Below are 17,392 nucleotides of genomic sequence, written 5' to 3'. Positions count from 1 at the left end.
GTCATGGAAGGGCATGATCTTATAATAGTTTTAAGACCCTGTGGGTTTACATACAGTGACCTGTGAAAACTAATAAACTGCAAGACACAAAATTAACACTCAAATGTCAGTTTCATTTTCCTATATACTAACAGGGTAGTCCTTGAAAGTAATTTAAGGAAATCAGTCCTTTTTATAAAACATCAGAAGTAATAAAAAATATTTAGCACTAAATTTAACCAGTAAGATGGAAGACATATACTGAAAAAATAGAAGACATTGCTGGAAGAAAAAGGAAGATACAAATAAATAAAAAGATACCCTGTGTTCATAGATGGAATCTTTTGTTTGCTTTTTGTTTTACCTTTCTGAGACTGGGGTTTGACTATGTAGTATAGGCTGACTTTGAGCTCACTTTGTAGCCCAGGCTGGCTTCTTGTCTTCAACTCTTTACTGTTTCTGTCCTTTCACTTTCTCTTTATTCCATAAAGAACAACCAAACCTCCATAAAGGGAGATAGCCCTGTCCTTATTCAGGCACTGAAGAAGACCTATACAGTGCCTAGGGGACTCAGTATAGTGTTGTCAAGGTTCTCTCTCCATTTCTGAGCATCTGCCTTCAATTTAGTGTTCATCACCACTTACAATGTGCTAAAATAGACTCTTAGAAAATAGTTGGTTGCTGGCAGAACTAATAGATACAGAGGTTGTTTTTTAAGATTAAGTTATCAAGGTCTAAACATTTTGTTGTAGTGTTTGTATACTTAATACTATGATTATTGTATGCTTACAGCTAAAATTATAAATTTTATGCACCTTTTTTTTTTTAACCATGATAGAAATAAGCATTTTTTAATACTGCCCCTGATAGGTCCATGATATATATGTGTCCATGTGTGTATATTGAGACAGGTTCGGGCTGGCCTTGAACTCACTGCATAGCCAGGGATGGCCGCATACTTGCAGTGATCCTCCTGCTTCAGCCTCCCATGTGCTGGGATTACAGGTGTGCACCACCACTCTTGGCTTGTGTAAATATTTCTAAAAATTGTGTTAAAAAGATTCCTTCTGGGAACACTGATTTCTGGAAATGTTAACAATGCCACAAAATCAGTATTCTGTGATCAAAAGAATTTGCTATATAATTAAGTTTTCTCATGTATATATACTTCATTTTGTGAGTCTTAAGAAGACTCACAGTTGGCGAGATAGCTCAGTAGAATAAGTGCTTGCCTAGCAAGTGCAGGGTCATGAGTTCAATTCCCAGTACCGGGAAAAAAAAAAAAAAAAAGAATCACAGACTAGAACAATTGAGGTTTTTAAATGTAGCCTTTTGCAGAATTTATTTAGTAATTACTTTTGTACAGCATGCTTCTTGAACTGTACCTAGCACAGTTCAGGAAGGGTTCCCTAGGGAAATGTGAATACATCCCATTTCTTACACTTTGTTGCATGAGAAGGTCCACTGCCTAAGTCAAGGTAGAATGAAAAGCCTGTGGCATTAGGATGAAGGACTGATGATTTTGTGTCAGGTTTTTCTGTGCTCTGGGTGCTGAGGTGGGTTTGACGCTGAGGTTTGGAAGAACTTTGTTCTGTCATTTCTGTCTGTGGGCTCTGATGATTAGTGACAGTGGGCTGGGAGCTGAGCTTCTTGCCTTCATGTCTTTTCTCTCTATCCCTTTACTCTCCCTTTATTCCATAAAGAGCAACAAAATATCCATAGAGGGAAACAGTTCTGTCCTTATTCAGGCACTGAAAAAGATCAGATTGTTATCAAGGCAATCTGACTATTTCTGAGTATCTACCTCCATTTTAATTACTGAGATCTGCCTGTTCCTGGGATCATGGATTTACCTTTTGTCCTAACTAGATTCCTATCTGACTACCTGGATTTGCCATATAGTCAGCATCCCTGACCGTCCTTACACACCTTCCCCCATTAGAAACCTCCTAAGTTTACTTTGTATTTCTGGTTGGTAGGGCCCTTTCACCTCTGTAAGTTGATGCATGACTGCTTGCCTGGATCTCCAGTTACTGCTTACTGCCATGTTCATTCACATGGCAGGGTCCTCCATGGGCCTAACCCACACCTGTGACCTGTCCCTTATTTTTAACATGTGCTGGAGATCAGATTCTGTGGTCTAAGTATACTCTGGTTGTTATATCTCATTGTGTGACCTTTATGTCTTTTTCACAAGTCATTAAACCTCATTCTCTTCCCTTATTGTAAATATTCCATAGTTTATCCCTATATATTAGTTTTAAAAGAGCATGGGATTTAGTCCATGTCTGTATAATTTTTTTTTTTCTCTCTATTTTAGGGAAGGGTCTACAGGGTGTTCAGGGTCTCACTACTAGATGGGACTCTTGGTGATCTGCCTGTTTACAGCCTCCCAAGAGCTGGGATTACAGGCATGTGCCACCACACCCAGTCTCAATTGCCATCTCAGCATGCCCTGGGGGCAGGTCTAGCACAGCAGGCCTGGGGATCAAACCCAGGCTCCTGTGCCTGCTTGCAGGTGCTTTAATCCGCTGAGCTATTTGGCCAGCCCTCATGTCTGTGTAATTGTTCAGCTTTTCTGTGTGGTTAAGACTTTCTAAAATTCAGAGATCACATATCCCTGGAATCCTGAGCCTGCATATTCCCCTCCTCCATCTCATTAGGCAGAGGTGATGCAGACAAAGTCTGTCCTCTGTGCCTTTTGTAGTGTCTTTGCTTGTCACACTTGTTCTTGGGAGTGCTCTTCTTGGGCTACTGAAGAAGTACATGTCTGAGCATTTATTTCAGCCTAGAGTCTCTGGTCATTGCTGACAGGTGCTCAAGAGGGTGTAGAAGCACAGCTACTTTGCCAGGATCCCTACTCCAGGCTTCCTCTGTGGAACTAGGCCACAATTGTGCCTCTCAGGGATTTTGCCCGGGGTTGAACCCTTACCCAGCTTCCTTCCCTTCCCACTCCTGTGCCCCAGGGAGTGCCATTATAACTTAGTCTCATGATTTTGTCTCTCTTCCAGCTTTTGAGGAGGTTGTATTTTCATTATCATCCATTTCAAAATATTTTAACTTCTCTTGTGATTTTCTGTTTATCTCAAGGGTTATTTAGCAGTATGATTGCTCAGTTTTCTTATTTGGGATTTTCTAGGTTTTTTTGTCTTTGAGGGTGTACTTTATGATTTCAGTCTTGAAATTTAATGAGACTTGTTTTATTGTCCAGTAAGTTTGTGAGTGTCCTAAAAAATGAACTTTTATTCTTTAGTCTGAGTTTGTGTTCCATCAATATCACTTTGATCTGCAATTAGATGATTCATAGCTTCTCTACCTTTACTGACTTGTTAGTGAGAAGAGCCTGTTGAAAACTCCAATTCTGATTATGTTTCTTTAATTTTATGAAATTATGAAACTTTGATATTAGGAGTATATAGCTTTTGAGATTGTATGTCTTTTCAGCTAGTTGAAGTATTCAACTATTGTTGAAGTATCTTTTTTTATCTGTTAATATTCTTTGTCTTAAAGTCTATTTTGTCTAATATTAGTGTAACAACATTTAGGATAAATGCTTATGTAGTGTCTTTTTCCATTTTTATACTTCCTTTTATAGTTCTACAATATAATTAGATATTATTAAGAAAGATAAACAGCTGTTAGAATGAAAAATAAATCAACTTATAAAGATGTAAGTGCAAGAAAATGTGTAACTTTATAGTCATCCAAACCTTAGTTATGTGGTAGATAAGCACCCTTTAAAAAAATGGCAAATTTAAATAGAAAGTGAATTGTTAAGCCAGCTTGTAGAAGATTTGAATCAAACTTTTAGAAATTAAACTTCTCTTTCCTCTTTTCTTCCTTCTTTTCTTCTCCCTTCTTTGTATGCACTCTGCCACTAAACTATACCCCCAGCCCTCAAGAAGCTTACATTCTAAGACAGCTGTTTAAAAAACAATGAGGCAGAGGAAGTAGAATCACTCTTGAGTTTGTGTCCAGCCTGTGCGACATAATGAGTTCTAGGCCAGCCTGAACTATACAGTGAGACTCTGTCTCAAAACAGATGACAGATAAACAAAAAATCAAAGACAATCAAGAGCATCCTAATGTGACCTCTCTCCATATTTGAGTAGAAGAAAAACTAGGATCCTATAAATTCTTTGGTGCTTTAGTTTCTTCTTATTTTTTCTCCTGAAAAATAATGTATACTCCATATGCAAGAGTAAGGAACTCTTTTTTCTTACAGAACCATTTTTAATATGAGGGAGATTTTGTAAGGTGGTCTCTTTGGCCCCACAGATATTTATGACAATACCCTGTTCATCCCCAGAGGCTTGTCTTCTGTGTAGTGGATGATAATTATCCTCTGGGGTTACTCTCCCAAATAGCATTGATAGTCTTCAGGTGTTTTCTGATTAAACATGTCTTACCATTTAGACTTTTTTCCTTCCTTTTGAAAGTATCCTCCTCTGCCTTTGTTCAGCCTCTAGAAGTACCATTCTCCTGACCATGAGCGCATGTTCACACATTCCTTTTCTTTTTAACTAACTGATGTCCATATACCAACACTCATTTTATCCTGAGATAATTCTTCGGCGTTTACACCCCTTTAGAATTTTCAAAGGATAGTTTGTTCTTTGTTAAAGATTTTGTTTTAGCAGCTTTGCAAAAGTTTAATCACAGATCTGATTGAAAGTTGTATGTAAATTTTTATGCCAGTATATTTGGTTACTTAAGTATTTTCCTATGCCACTTACCAGCTTTCAGCAGCCTTAACTGAAGTTATGTAATATTCTGTGATGTTTGTTCATTTATTTCAGCATTTCCTCTTGTTGAATAGGTATGTTATAGAATTTATTACAAATTTAAATGTGTTTTCTTTTCAACTGGTTATTCAAGATGGTATATTTAATTTATATTAAAGAAAAGAGTTAATAAATGATGAATTTATAAAGCTCATAAAGGATCTTAATTCATATTGCTAGGTTGTTTCAAGGAATGGTTAGAAGTTTACTTTTAATTTGACCACTGTTTTTTAAAGGACAGGCTAATTCAGTAGTAAATATTTTAAGAATAGTAAGTTGCCTACCACATTTATACTTTGTAGAGTGCAGATTTAATATAATACTATAAAATGTAATGGCTTATAGATTTCATTTATTTAATCATTGGGGATGTTTTGCTCCACTGAACTCAGGTCAGTGGAGCAACAGTTCCAAAATATTCATTATATGCCAAACTTGTTGCTAGAGAGTGGAAAATAAAAGTGGAAGAAATAGCTCTCACTATCAAGAGTTCAGATCCTAGAAGTGAAAGACCTGTAATCACCTAAATGTTGAAACACAAAATCTTCACATATATAAAGTGAACCTGTAAAGTGCTCTGATATGTCTTGTTTTCTTTTCCCATTGTCAATCTAGTCTTGTGTTATATAGATTAAAAGAACAAATAGGATACAGTCTAAAGAAATTGACAGCTAAGCAATCAGTTTTTCCTCCACCATTGCTGAGCATCATTTGCATTTTAAGGATGTGTTCAGCAACCACAGATTTAACAAAAGGACTGGTACCTTTCCAATTGCTTTGGAGCCTTATTGGGTACTGCATAATGTGGCTTGATAGATGGTTAATAGGGTGGGGTTATCTTAAGATGTTCTCAGTGTTGCTTTGCCAGTAGAAATATAATAGAAGTATGCAAAACTGGGCAGTCAAAGCTACTGAAACTAACCATGAATCAATCTGTTAATTAAATGTCATAAAATTTGATCATTCTCATAAGGACATGGTGTATGTTTTTTATGAAATTTTATTTTCATCTTTATTTTTGATAGGATGAAAGTTAAAAAACTGCCCATGATTCTAGCTCTACACCTGAAGAGATTTAAATATATGGATCAGCTTCATCGATATGCAAAACTTTCTTACCGGGTAGTTTTTCCTTTAGAACTCCGTCTGTTTAACACTTCAGGTGATGCAACCAATCCCGACCGAATGTACGACCTCGTTGCTGTTGTGGTTCACTGTGGAAGGTACTTGGAGCTCTGGGAACGTGGGAGTGAATAGAGCAGAGTGCGTTCAGGATGCTCATGAGTGATGTGAATGCAGATCTTTGCCTTCTCAAGATAAATTTTATTTCAAAATGGATTTTTCAGATGTACATTTTATCCTTTTTTCTTAAAGCTTTCATAAATTATTGCCTCAATTTTTATTTCCTTTATTTAAATATTCTAAGAGCACTATATCTTTGTGTTGCTGAAGTCTCTTTTTTTTCTTTGCTTGTTTTTGGTGGTGGTTAGTAAAATGATGCTACCTAAATAAATTTTACAAAATAAATCATTTCTGAGACTAGCTGGATATGTTCTTCTTGTTAGTGGTTATGAAAAACATTTAAAAGGGGTTCAGAAATACTCTTCAAAGATCATTTTTCCAATTATACTAGTGAGTGTATTTATCATTTCTTCTTACCTAATTTAGCATGCAGTCTCATTTTTATTCTCTTTAGCAGTGGTTTGCCTGTCTTGTCTGTATAGATGCATAAAATAAAATTTCCAGGCTATAAGAACATACATAATGAAAACTTGTAGTTGCAAAATACAACCTTCATTGACTACATATAATTGCCTTAATAATTTAAAAACAGGGAACTTGCCCTTTTCCCCAAGTTTTGGGAACTTATAAAAATTATATGATTCTGAATGGATTCTATTTCAAATCAGTGTAGCTTTGTCTTTTGGGGTGAGGAGAATAGATAAGGAATGTTTTAATCTTAGTTTCTATAGAACATGAAATTTAGAGCATGAGAGAATAATACAAATGGGCACAGTAAAAAATTAACTATGCTTTTTTCTTCTTTTGATTTAGTGGTCCCAATCGAGGACATTACATTGCAATAGTTAAGAGTCATGATTTTTGGTTGTTGTTTGATGACGACATTGTAGAAGTAAGTAGATTCTTAATTTCTTAATTTGTTTAAAGTTGTGAATATATTTTGCTCTTTGTGTGAAATGTCCAGTTTAATTTTACCTTTTTACTTCATAATGTCCAAGGTCCATGCATGGGTGGCTAACCAACCTTTAATAGCTAGAAGAAACAAGAGAAACCTTTCACTAATAGAGCTAGTTTCAAAAAAAAAAAATTTCATTACTTTTAAAGAGCTATATGTAAAGCACAAAAATTTTAAAGAACTTGATGAATTTTTATTTGTATGAATATACATACTGGTCAACCACTAGCCAGATCAAGATGCAGGATATTTTCAGTACCCTAGCAGGTTGCTTTATTCCTCCTCCTTGGTCAGTACACGTAGCTATCCCAGGTATTTCCTCTATCCCCTGGAACTAACTACTATATTTGGAAAATTAATAATCATGGTTAATTTTGCCTGTATTGCAGTATGAATGGATTTATTCAGTAGGCCTCTTCTGGGGTCTGACTCTTTTGAGGGGGGGGGGTCTGACTTTTTTCACTCATCACTTCATTGTGAGTTTCCCTCTTGTAGTAGTTGGTTTTTGTTGATTTGTAATTTTTCTATTATAAATATACCACGCAAGAAATTTGGCTCTTTATTATTTACTATTATGAACAAAAAGCCTTTTGATCATCCTCATGCAAGTTTATTATTAGATGTTTGCATTCAATATTCTTTGATTTTACATTAAATTGGACCATTGGAAATTGACACTTTCTTAGTGTCAATTGGTGTGTTTCATGTGTTTAACCTGCACCTAGAGATAGAATTGCTGGACCAAAGGTAGATATATATTCAGCATAAGAAGTATTGTTTGACAGTTTTTCAAAGTGGCTGTACCATCTTACACACCTACCAGCTGTGTAGAAGAGTTCATTCTCACCAATGCTTGATACTGTTGGTCTTTTCAGCTATTCTGGTTGCTCTAGAGTTCCTGTATACTAATGTTTCCATTTTGCCTCCTAGAAAATAGATGCACAAGCTATTGAAGAATTCTACGGGTTGACATCAGATATTTCAAAGAACTCTGAGTCTGGTTACATCCTTTTCTATCAGTCTCGGGACTGAGGAGGACTGTGATGAAGAGATATTTTCTGCCTCATTTCTTCTCTGGTTATTTTGGAAAGGATCAAGCACTGATTTTTCAAGAAAAGAGAAATGCAGGAAGCTCAGGGGGCAGTAGCGTACTTTGCACACAAAAAAAGCAAAGACTATGGATTAACAAGCCCTTCCTATCATGGTAGTTGATTTATTTGCTCAGGTATCATGCTGTCTGTGCAGTTCCATACAGCAATGAAATGAAATCAGAGATACCAGCTCCTCTTGTAAAACAGCCTTCCAGTTACTGACACGCATTTTCTCTTTATGAGTTGCACCAATAATAATTTGAATTCCTTGGGGGTGCAGTAGGAAGAATTGGAATGTGTGCTGGATTGTATTGATAATGTAAGAAGGTGATTCTCAACACACTGCACAGATGTCCAGGGGTCACTATGTGTAGAAGCATATTCAGTGTCTTTTCAAGCATAAACCAGAAGTACTTTGGGCCCAACACTTGCAGTTGCCTTCCTGATGTAAAAACCTAATATACTAGAATCCAGTATCAGGAAGACAAAATAAGTTTTGCTTCTCTGAAGAAGCTTATAATAATATACAGTATATGTATATGTAGGGAACAATTGGTCAAAAGTGGCTTTTTGTTTCCCCGAGGGGAAAGACTGGTTTTGTAATTATAATTTTTTTCCTTATTTATTTTACTTAAAACTGGTAGAGTCTTAAGTATTGTATGAAGTGCCCATGATTCTGTCAGTAAATTTTAGCATATTTTTATTAGTTTTGTCAGCTTCAATACTCCGTTTGTTTGTATTTTTAAGGGAAATTTAAAATTCTATCTGCAATCACTAAGAGACCTTAAGAAAAATTGCAACGAGAGAAGGTAAATACCTTTTTTTCAGGAGGAACTGATATCTCTGGCTGAATATTTTTTCTTTTGTCATAGTTAATAAGTCGATTATTTTATTCAGCTTTAATTTTAGTAAAATAAAAATAAAAATTTCCCTATAGTTGTTGGAATGATTAAAGAAATTTTGGTTTGGCAGTGATATACTGGTCTTTAGAATTCTTAAATATTTTGTGTGTTTCAAATTGAGTCTTGCTTGGCATATTCATGTCATCAATGCTATTTTCAAATGTCTTTTTTTTTCTTTAACTTTGGAAAAAAATAATATACTCATCATAATCCTAGCAGCCTAGATTATAGCCAAAAAAACCTTTTCAAGGTTACATTTTGATTAGATAGGCCAGTAATCAAGAAAAAAAAATCTCCTTTCCCTCCCAAGACTTTACAGATTGATTGGAAGAATGTTCAGATATTAAAATTTATATTTTTCTTTTTGCTGGGGGCTTTAAAAGTAATATATGTAATGTAATATGTATGTAAACCATTGCAGTTTATATTTTTCCATGCATCAGTAAGTTGACAGTGACCGAATGTAACTTGCAGAAAATAATTGAAAATTACTTTCAGAATAATAACAATCAGGCATTGGATGTTTCTTAACAGGAATATTTTTAATTTTTCTAAAGTTATTTTACTAAAACTGTTGACAAAAAAAATGTTTCTTGTGCTGCTATTAACATTTATTATCGTATCTCTTAGCTCAGGAAATGACTTCACCTATTTGTCCTATAAGCAGATCTTAAACAGGGTTATTTAGCTAATTGGGATGCTTAGACAGATGTACTGAAAGAAAATGACATTATTTGGTGTTTATACTAAATACCAAAAATATTTTGACAAATTCATTTTTAAGATACATCTTCTCTTAGCCTGGCTGGAATTGTTTTATACAAATTACTCATAGCCTGCCTGATCTGCCAACATTATACAGAGAATCACAACCAAGAACGTGGGGAAAGTCAGAGGAGTGGAAGTGCTTACATGAAGAGAGCTTAAGCTGAGTTGTAGAATTTAAAGTTGTATTTTGTGGGTTTCTATAAAGAAAAAGATGCAGTGAAGCAGAGTTTGTTTTAACATCAGGTAGGCCACAGCAAGTATTAAGATAGATGAAGTCATTTGCATAAAGGTACAACATCAAAATACTGTGTTGTGTTTTGTACATATTTGCATTTAAAAAACTGTACAGGCAAAGCAAGTTAAATTTCGTGTTACAGCAAACTCGAACATTTATGTTGAGCTCCCAAGGCGTTACACGTTGTTCACATCTACACCGTATTGCATAGTATGATGTGTTGCGGGAGGGCTGTGAGTGATGGTTCTCAGTTTATTTTTATTCTTAGTGCAGCTGGATGTAAGTAAAATGTTTTGAAGCTTTCAGAAGCTCAATATACTTTTAAAATATATAGGGTTAGGGTTGGGGAAATAAAAATACAGGTATAATAAGTAAGAAAAGTGACCTGTCTAGAAAGCTTTGTGAGGGTGTGTTGGTTGGCTGTGGTTAAGTGAGGGGCAAGTTAAAATTGTAAATGGAGCTGATTGCTGTATAACTATGTACATGTTTGTTGGGATAGCTGTCCCATATTTTGTATATTGGAATAAAGATTTCTATAAATTAACTAAAAGTAAATATTCTAAATTAAGTCCCATTTCTAAGTCATATGGCTTCTGTCTGGGAAATTTTACCAATTACAGGAGTCAGGATGCTTAGGAAAGAGGAGAGAAAGAGATGTTGTACTATATGGGTCTTGTGGCTTCTAACCATCAAAATAGGTTGTTTTCTTTCTTTGATGGCAGTAGGAAGATCTCATTTTCATAACATACTACTCTTGATACTTTATTTTAAAGATACTTTTCATTAAAGATTCTCTTGAGGTGTTTGGCTAGGAGCTGGGAGGCTAAGATGCTCAGGTCCTGGCTCTTCAGTGAACTTAACTGTGTGACCTTGGGCAAGTCACTTAACCTCTCTGTGCTTCAGTCTCCCTGTCTTGTAAAATGGGAGTAATACCTACCTCACAGGGTTGTTGTGGGGATTAATTAGAAATGATGTCTGTAAAGCATTTAAGGTTCTTGAAGAAGGCGCTATATAAATATAAAATAATATCTATTAAAGTTGGTTTATTTGTGCTTGTGGGTTTTTGTTTGCTTCGTTTTTTCCCCTTATTACCAAAAATGTATTTGCAAATTAGAAGTATACATTTTGGAAATCATGTTACTACTTTTGCACAGATTAATGCTTTCCCTAGAAGAGCCTTGCAGTTGTATGAAGCAATACTTTGTAGTGTGCCTGCATTGAATTAACACACAGCTTGCTATGTTGCTCTGTTCTCCATTGCTCTGACAAGACATCTGGCATAATCAGTTTAAAAAGAAGAAAGATCTTGTCTTGTGCTTTCATAGGTTTCAGTTCTTGGTTGGTTGGCTCTGTTGCTTTTGGGTCTGTAGCAAGGCAGACCATTGTGGGAGTGTGTGATAGAGCCAGGATGCAGAAAAAGAAAAAAAAAAAGAAAAAGAGTAGAGCCCAAGGTATCATTGTCCCATTCAAGGACATAGCACATTCCCCTAGCTCAGGTCTTCCATTAGGTCCCACCTCCTAAATTTCCATCATTTCCTTGTAGCCCAAGCAGATGGGGACAAAAATCTTCAACACAGATCCAAACAAAGACACTTCTGTTTGTCTCTGTATGGTAGCATGTATTTTGAAAAATGCCAAGATTAAATTTTTACTTTTAGAATCATAAACTGTTTGCCTGAAGGTCATGATTATACTGTTTTCTCTTTAACAGTGTGATAATTGCTTCTGTAGATTCTGTTCAACATGTGCTTATTTGACCTGTCCTTGAGTAGTTAGAGCCAGTTCCACTTCTAAGTAAGTTGAATTGTTGTTAATGTTCCCAGCATTTCTAGTACATCCTTGTTCTTCTAGTATACCTTCTGTTGCTGACACTAACCTTTGCATTAATAGGAAGTTCAAAGACTTCATTGTTGTTGAGAACCCTGTTCTAGAAATACTCTTGTCTGTTTAGGTCTCTGAATATTCTCAGAATAAACATGGCAACAAGCACGATAGACTCAGTTTTTTAAGCATTTGTATTGCACTCTTCATAGTGAACTTTCAGTAAATGAAATCCTTTATATCAAGAGTTTCTGTTGAAAAGCCAAGAATGCTTCCCCCATCTTTTTCAAGTCCCCTCATTACTAGTACCTGTTTAGCATTTTGGTTTTTTCTACCTCTTTTGTATTCTTATGTTTTCTTCTATAACATATCACCTCTGCTCACTCTGCAGAGCTGCTACAGTGAGAACCCATCATTTTGAATGATAGCCTGCTGTGTGATTGGTTCAATACTGGGCATCTTACTTCATTTGATATCAGCCTCAGTGACCACAATTATGGAGTAGTGATACCCTCATTTTACAAAAGAATCTGCAGCTCTTCAGTAGTTTACCCAGACTCTCAGGATATGGAAAGCATCAGATGGAGTATAATGTAGGTGCCTGTGCTTTAAATCTTACTTGTCAATATCAAAAGAATTTTTTATTGTGTTAAAATAATAAAGTCAAAATTTTAACCAGCTTTAAATGTTCAGTTTAATGATAGTACATTCACCATGTTGTGTAGCTGTCACATTCCTAGAACAAATAAGAACTCTGTGCCTGTTAAGTACTAATTCCTCAATCTCCTTATTCCTCCCCAAACCTCTGGTAAAACCTGAATTCTCCTTTGTATGCAAATTTGATTGCTTTGGATAGCTTACAGGGGTAGAATTATTCAGCCTTTGTCCTGTGTCTGGCTTGTTTCATTGGATATAATGTTTTCAGTACACATTCATGTTGTGTCATATGCCAGAATTTGCTTTTCAAACTTGAAATACTGCTGTCCATATATGCCATGTTTTTTTTCAGTTCATTCAATCTGGGAGGTTTGGGTGGTGTCTCCCTTTTGACAGTTGTGACTTATACTGCTGTGACTATTGATTTGCAGGTAGCCCTGACTTTAGTTCTGGTTATATATCTAGAAATTGCTAGATCATACAGAATTCTGCAGCTACCTTTTTGACAACGGTGCTGTGCTCCGTAGTGTTAGCTGCATTTTATACTCCTACTTGTAGTGTATCAGTCTTCCACTTTCTCCACTTCCTTGTTACTTTGTGTTTTACTTGAGTCATTGTCATCCTAATATATATGGAATATTTATACCTCATTACTTGACTCACATTACCCTCGTGACTAGTGATGTTGAACATCTTTTCATGTTCATAGTGAGCATTTGGTTATCTTTTTTAAAATATTTATTTATATTGAGAAATAAATATGAATAAGACAGTTTCACAGCTGATTAATGGGACAGTTTTGATAATCAATACACTGTACATTGTTATCTTCTTAGTGGTTATCCATAGTGCAAGCAGCAGACAGGATATTCTGTCCAAACACTGTTAGTACACCTCTTTCTTCTCATTGAATTAAGTGAAGGTAGCTGTAAATTTATCCTAACTACTTTGTATATATAAATACAAAATGATCTTTCCTTTGTATCTTTTTTTTTTTGTCCTGTCAGAGGTGAATATTCTATTGGCATCTAAATACTATAGGTGTTTGAATTCAACTAAACAATCTAACACTGTCTAGCAGTCTATAATATTAGTGGGTTATCCTCAGAATTTTTTTTTTTTTTTTTTTTTCAAATCAAATCGCTAGGACAGTTTCAATAATTAACACACTGCATACATTCTTCTTAGTGGTTAATTGCTGTACAAGATGCGGACTTGAGATCCTATTTACAAACACCAAATCATTCTATTCAGAGAATGTAACTATATATCTATCCTAACCACTTTGAATACACTGATACAAAATGGATATTCATCTATATACCCTTTTTTTTGTTAAGTTCCGTTATTTGAATATTATAGGTGTGTAAACTCAGCAAAATATTCTAAAAGAGTCCAGTAGCCCATAATAGCATTGGGTCTTCCGTTTAACTGGCAATGTCAGAAGTTGTTGACCTGAGTCCCCCACAGCTCAACATAACAGAATGGCTTTACTTCCTATATTTTGCATTTGGTTATCTTTGAAGAAACCACTCTTTAAGTCTCTTGTCCGTATTTTCATTCAGTTGGGTAATTTTTGTTGAGTTGTAGGTTTTTAAAATAAGTTTTAGGTAGCAATCCTTTATTAAACAATGTAGTTTGTGAATATTTCATCCCATTCTGTAGATTGTCTTTTTATCCTTTTAAGGAATATAGCCTTTTATGCGTAGACATTTTAAGCTTTTTTTTTTTTTTTTTTTTTTTTTTGGTGGGACAGAGGATTGAACTCAGACCCTTGCACTTGCCAGGGAAGCTCTTATTCTACTGAGCCATCTCTCTGGCTCCCTAGTTTTAAACTTGGTACAGCTATGTTTTTCTTTTGTTCTTTACTTTTTTGGTTTATATCCATAAATTCAGTATCACAAGGAGTTTATCCTATGGTTTTCTTAGTTAATAGTTTTAGTTTTTATATTTAGATTTATTTTGCTTTAGTCTTTCTATATGGTGTAACATAAAAAGCTTGAGTTTTTGCACGTGAATATCCAGTTTTCCCAGCACCATTTGTTGAGAAGACTGTCCCATTGGTCTTGTCACACTTGCCAACCATCTATTAGCAAGGTATTGTTGGCTTTACATGTGGACTCGCTATTTTACCCCATTCTGCCAGTATGCTTTTCATTAGTGTAGCTGTGTGGTAAGTTGAAATAAGGAAGTGTTGAGTCTACAACTTTTTCTTTCCAAGATTATTTTAGCTATTTGATCTTTCATATGAATTTTAGGTTTTCTTAAGTAAAAATTGCAAGTGGGATTTTGATACAGATTGAGTAAAGTCTGTCTGTGTTTGTGTTAGTTTTTCATTGCTATGACAAAATGCCTGAAATCATTCAACTCACAGGAGAAAACATTTATTTTTGCTTATGATTTGCTCAGGGTTTCAATCTGTGGTTGGCCAGAAGTGCACTTTGGGTCATTTGTCAACAAGATTACTGAAAAATAAAGTGGAATCTTGATTTTATTGAGTTTTGCTGTGTCATCAAAAAATCTGTTCAAGGCCAGAAGCAAGACAGTAATATACTGAACACACACATTTTGGGGTGTCAAAGCTAGTGATTGTGAAGTTTTCAACCTATTTATTGAAACTTTTGCCAGTAGCTTTTGCCTTCATCAGAAAACACTTTCCTTGTGGCATTTGTTTGTTATTTTCTTGAGACAGAATCTCATTATATAGTTTAGGCTGGCCTTGAGTTCACAGCAGCCTGAAATAACCCTGCCTCAGCCTCCTGAGTGCTCTGATTATAGGCTTGTGCCACCATACCAGGCCTAAATGGCATTTATTTTAGGCTGCAAAGGTGAATGCTTTTGTGGCTGGCTGGACTTGCACTGCTCCTAGATTTTCATAACCTGCCAAAGATTTTCACTTAAGGGGAAGTGTTGCTAGACTGATGTGGAAAGTAGACCTATAAAATTACTGGTTAATGAAGTAGACTTCTATATGCACTCATACAAGCCTCAGAAAATACATCTATAGGTAAGTGCTGACCCAGTATTACATATATTAATAATTATCTATCTCTAGTTATACTTTAATTAAATTTATCTATTAATAAACATTTTGAACAGGTGTATTATTTTAATTTCAAAGAGAAAACACCAATATAAATGATACATATTTATAAAACAAGATGATAGGAAGTCAACAATGATTAAATAAGAACCAAAAGGTACCATAGATACTGTGAAAGGGAAAGCAACTGCTCAGAAGAGAAGAACAACTGGGATGGAGGAAAAGAGAAAAGGAAGGGGAAAGAAAAGTTATGTATGTATACACAAGATAGTTAAGATAATTGTACTACTAATTTCTACTAGTTTGTTAAAGGGAACAATTAAATTCTATTGTTTGATCAGTTTTGAATGCCTGTATCTGGTAATATGAGCAACTACGTTGAAGATAACAAGATGTATTTTTTTTAAGAGAAAAAAGATAAAACAAGATACTTAATAGTTGATACATTTCCAGTTTTAAAACAGGCTAGTAGAACAATTACAATAGTTGATACATTGCATATTGTCTTCCTGTTAATCAGAGAGTAAGATAAAGCATGATATCTTGTTTAAACAATATTAACACAAACCATTCTTTTCAAGGAACTAAGAGAAGCTAGCAGTAAAATTGTCTTAACTATCTTGCTATATACTTTTTGCTTTTTCCCTTTTTTCCTTTTTCCTTTCCTTCATCACAGTTTATCTCTTCTTTTGCATAGTTGTTTTTTCCCCAGTTCACAATATCTGTTGTATGTTTCAGATCCTATTTTCTTGTTCAGTTTTACGCTAGTGATACAGCACAATGTTCACACATGTGGGTCTGATTTATTTCACTAAAGAGTATGGTCTCATGTTGCATCTAACTACTTTTATAGTAGTATTCATTCCATTGTATAAAAAAACCACATTTTTTTTAATCCAATTCCTCTGTTGATGAGCATCTAGGTTTTCAAGATTTAATTACAACAAATTGTGCTGCTGTAAACATGGGTGCACATGTAGCATTGTGGTATGATGTGTTAAATTCTTCTGAGAAGATACCCAGAAGGGGAATAGCTGGTCCAAATAGGATCTCTAATCCCAGTTCCTTAAGGAATCTCCACACTGATTTCCACAGTGATTGCACCAGTCTATACTCTCACCAGTAATGGAGAGGATTCCTTTTTCCCCATAGCTCTTACAGCATCTGTTATCAGTTGATTTTTTTGATGATAGTCATTCTTTCTGGGTGAGATAGAACCTCAGTGTTGTTTTAATTTGTGTCTCTTTGAATAACCAATGATGATGAACACTTTCGCATGTATTTGCCATTTGTATTTCTTCAACAGGTGAACTGTTCCTATTTTAAGTTCCTATTTAAAAAATTCCTATTGCAAATATGAAATATGAGCATTGTAGTATATGGATTTCTATATATTGTCTGTGTTCTATATTTTATAACATGTTGTACTGTTGATTAGAACTGATCTAAAAACCACTTCACTAGGCGTAAAGTTGCAAACTGAGGTGACGTTTATCGTCCTGTACCTACACAGGCAGGAGTATAGAGATCTTCCTGGACTGTGGTACAGATAGTGGCCAGGAATTCCAGAGAAGGTGTGCTGAGACTAAAGGTAGACAGACTGCTCATGGGTTGGTTCACTGCAGACAAGAGTCAGGGTAGCAGACAAGGTTCCTAGATCTCTTTTTGTTTTGTACAGGTAAGTACGCAGAGACACATTTTTCTGAGAATCCAAGAAGAAGATAAAAGTTTGGGAATTAGATTATAATGGTACAGATGTGCCATGGTTTTTTTTTTGTTTGTTTGTTTGTTTTGATTTGTTTTTTAGAAACAAATAGCAATGAGATAATTTCAAAACCGATTAGTAGGACAGTTTCAATAATTAATACATTGCATATTGTTGTCTTCATAGTGGTTATTCATAGTACAAGATGCA

The 17,392-nt window shown here is 35.1% G+C and overlaps 1 protein-coding gene across 1 annotated transcript in view; it reads left to right on the top strand.

The window, feature by feature from the left end:
• Usp12 (ubiquitin specific peptidase 12) overlaps positions 1–11,014 on the top strand; it is a 45,793-nt gene extending 34,779 nt beyond the window's left edge. The window contains exons 6-8 of the mRNA XM_023715104.1: positions 5,789–5,986; positions 6,819–6,897; positions 7,891–11,014. Coding sequence (XP_023570872.1) covers positions 5,789–5,986; positions 6,819–6,897; positions 7,891–7,992 — 379 coding nt within the window. The 3' untranslated portion in view covers positions 7,993–11,014. The remainder of the gene's footprint in view (positions 1–5,788; positions 5,987–6,818; positions 6,898–7,890) is intronic.
• The last annotated feature ends 6,378 nt before the right edge of the window (positions 11,015–17,392 follow it).

This window comes from Octodon degus, unplaced genomic scaffold, assembly GCF_000260255.1.
Source record: "Octodon degus isolate 3935 unplaced genomic scaffold, OctDeg1.0 scaffold00038, whole genome shotgun sequence".
In the NCBI taxonomy this organism is placed as follows: domain Eukaryota; kingdom Metazoa; phylum Chordata; class Mammalia; order Rodentia; family Octodontidae; genus Octodon; species Octodon degus.
This window is presented reverse-complemented; position numbering and strand designations above follow the sequence as displayed.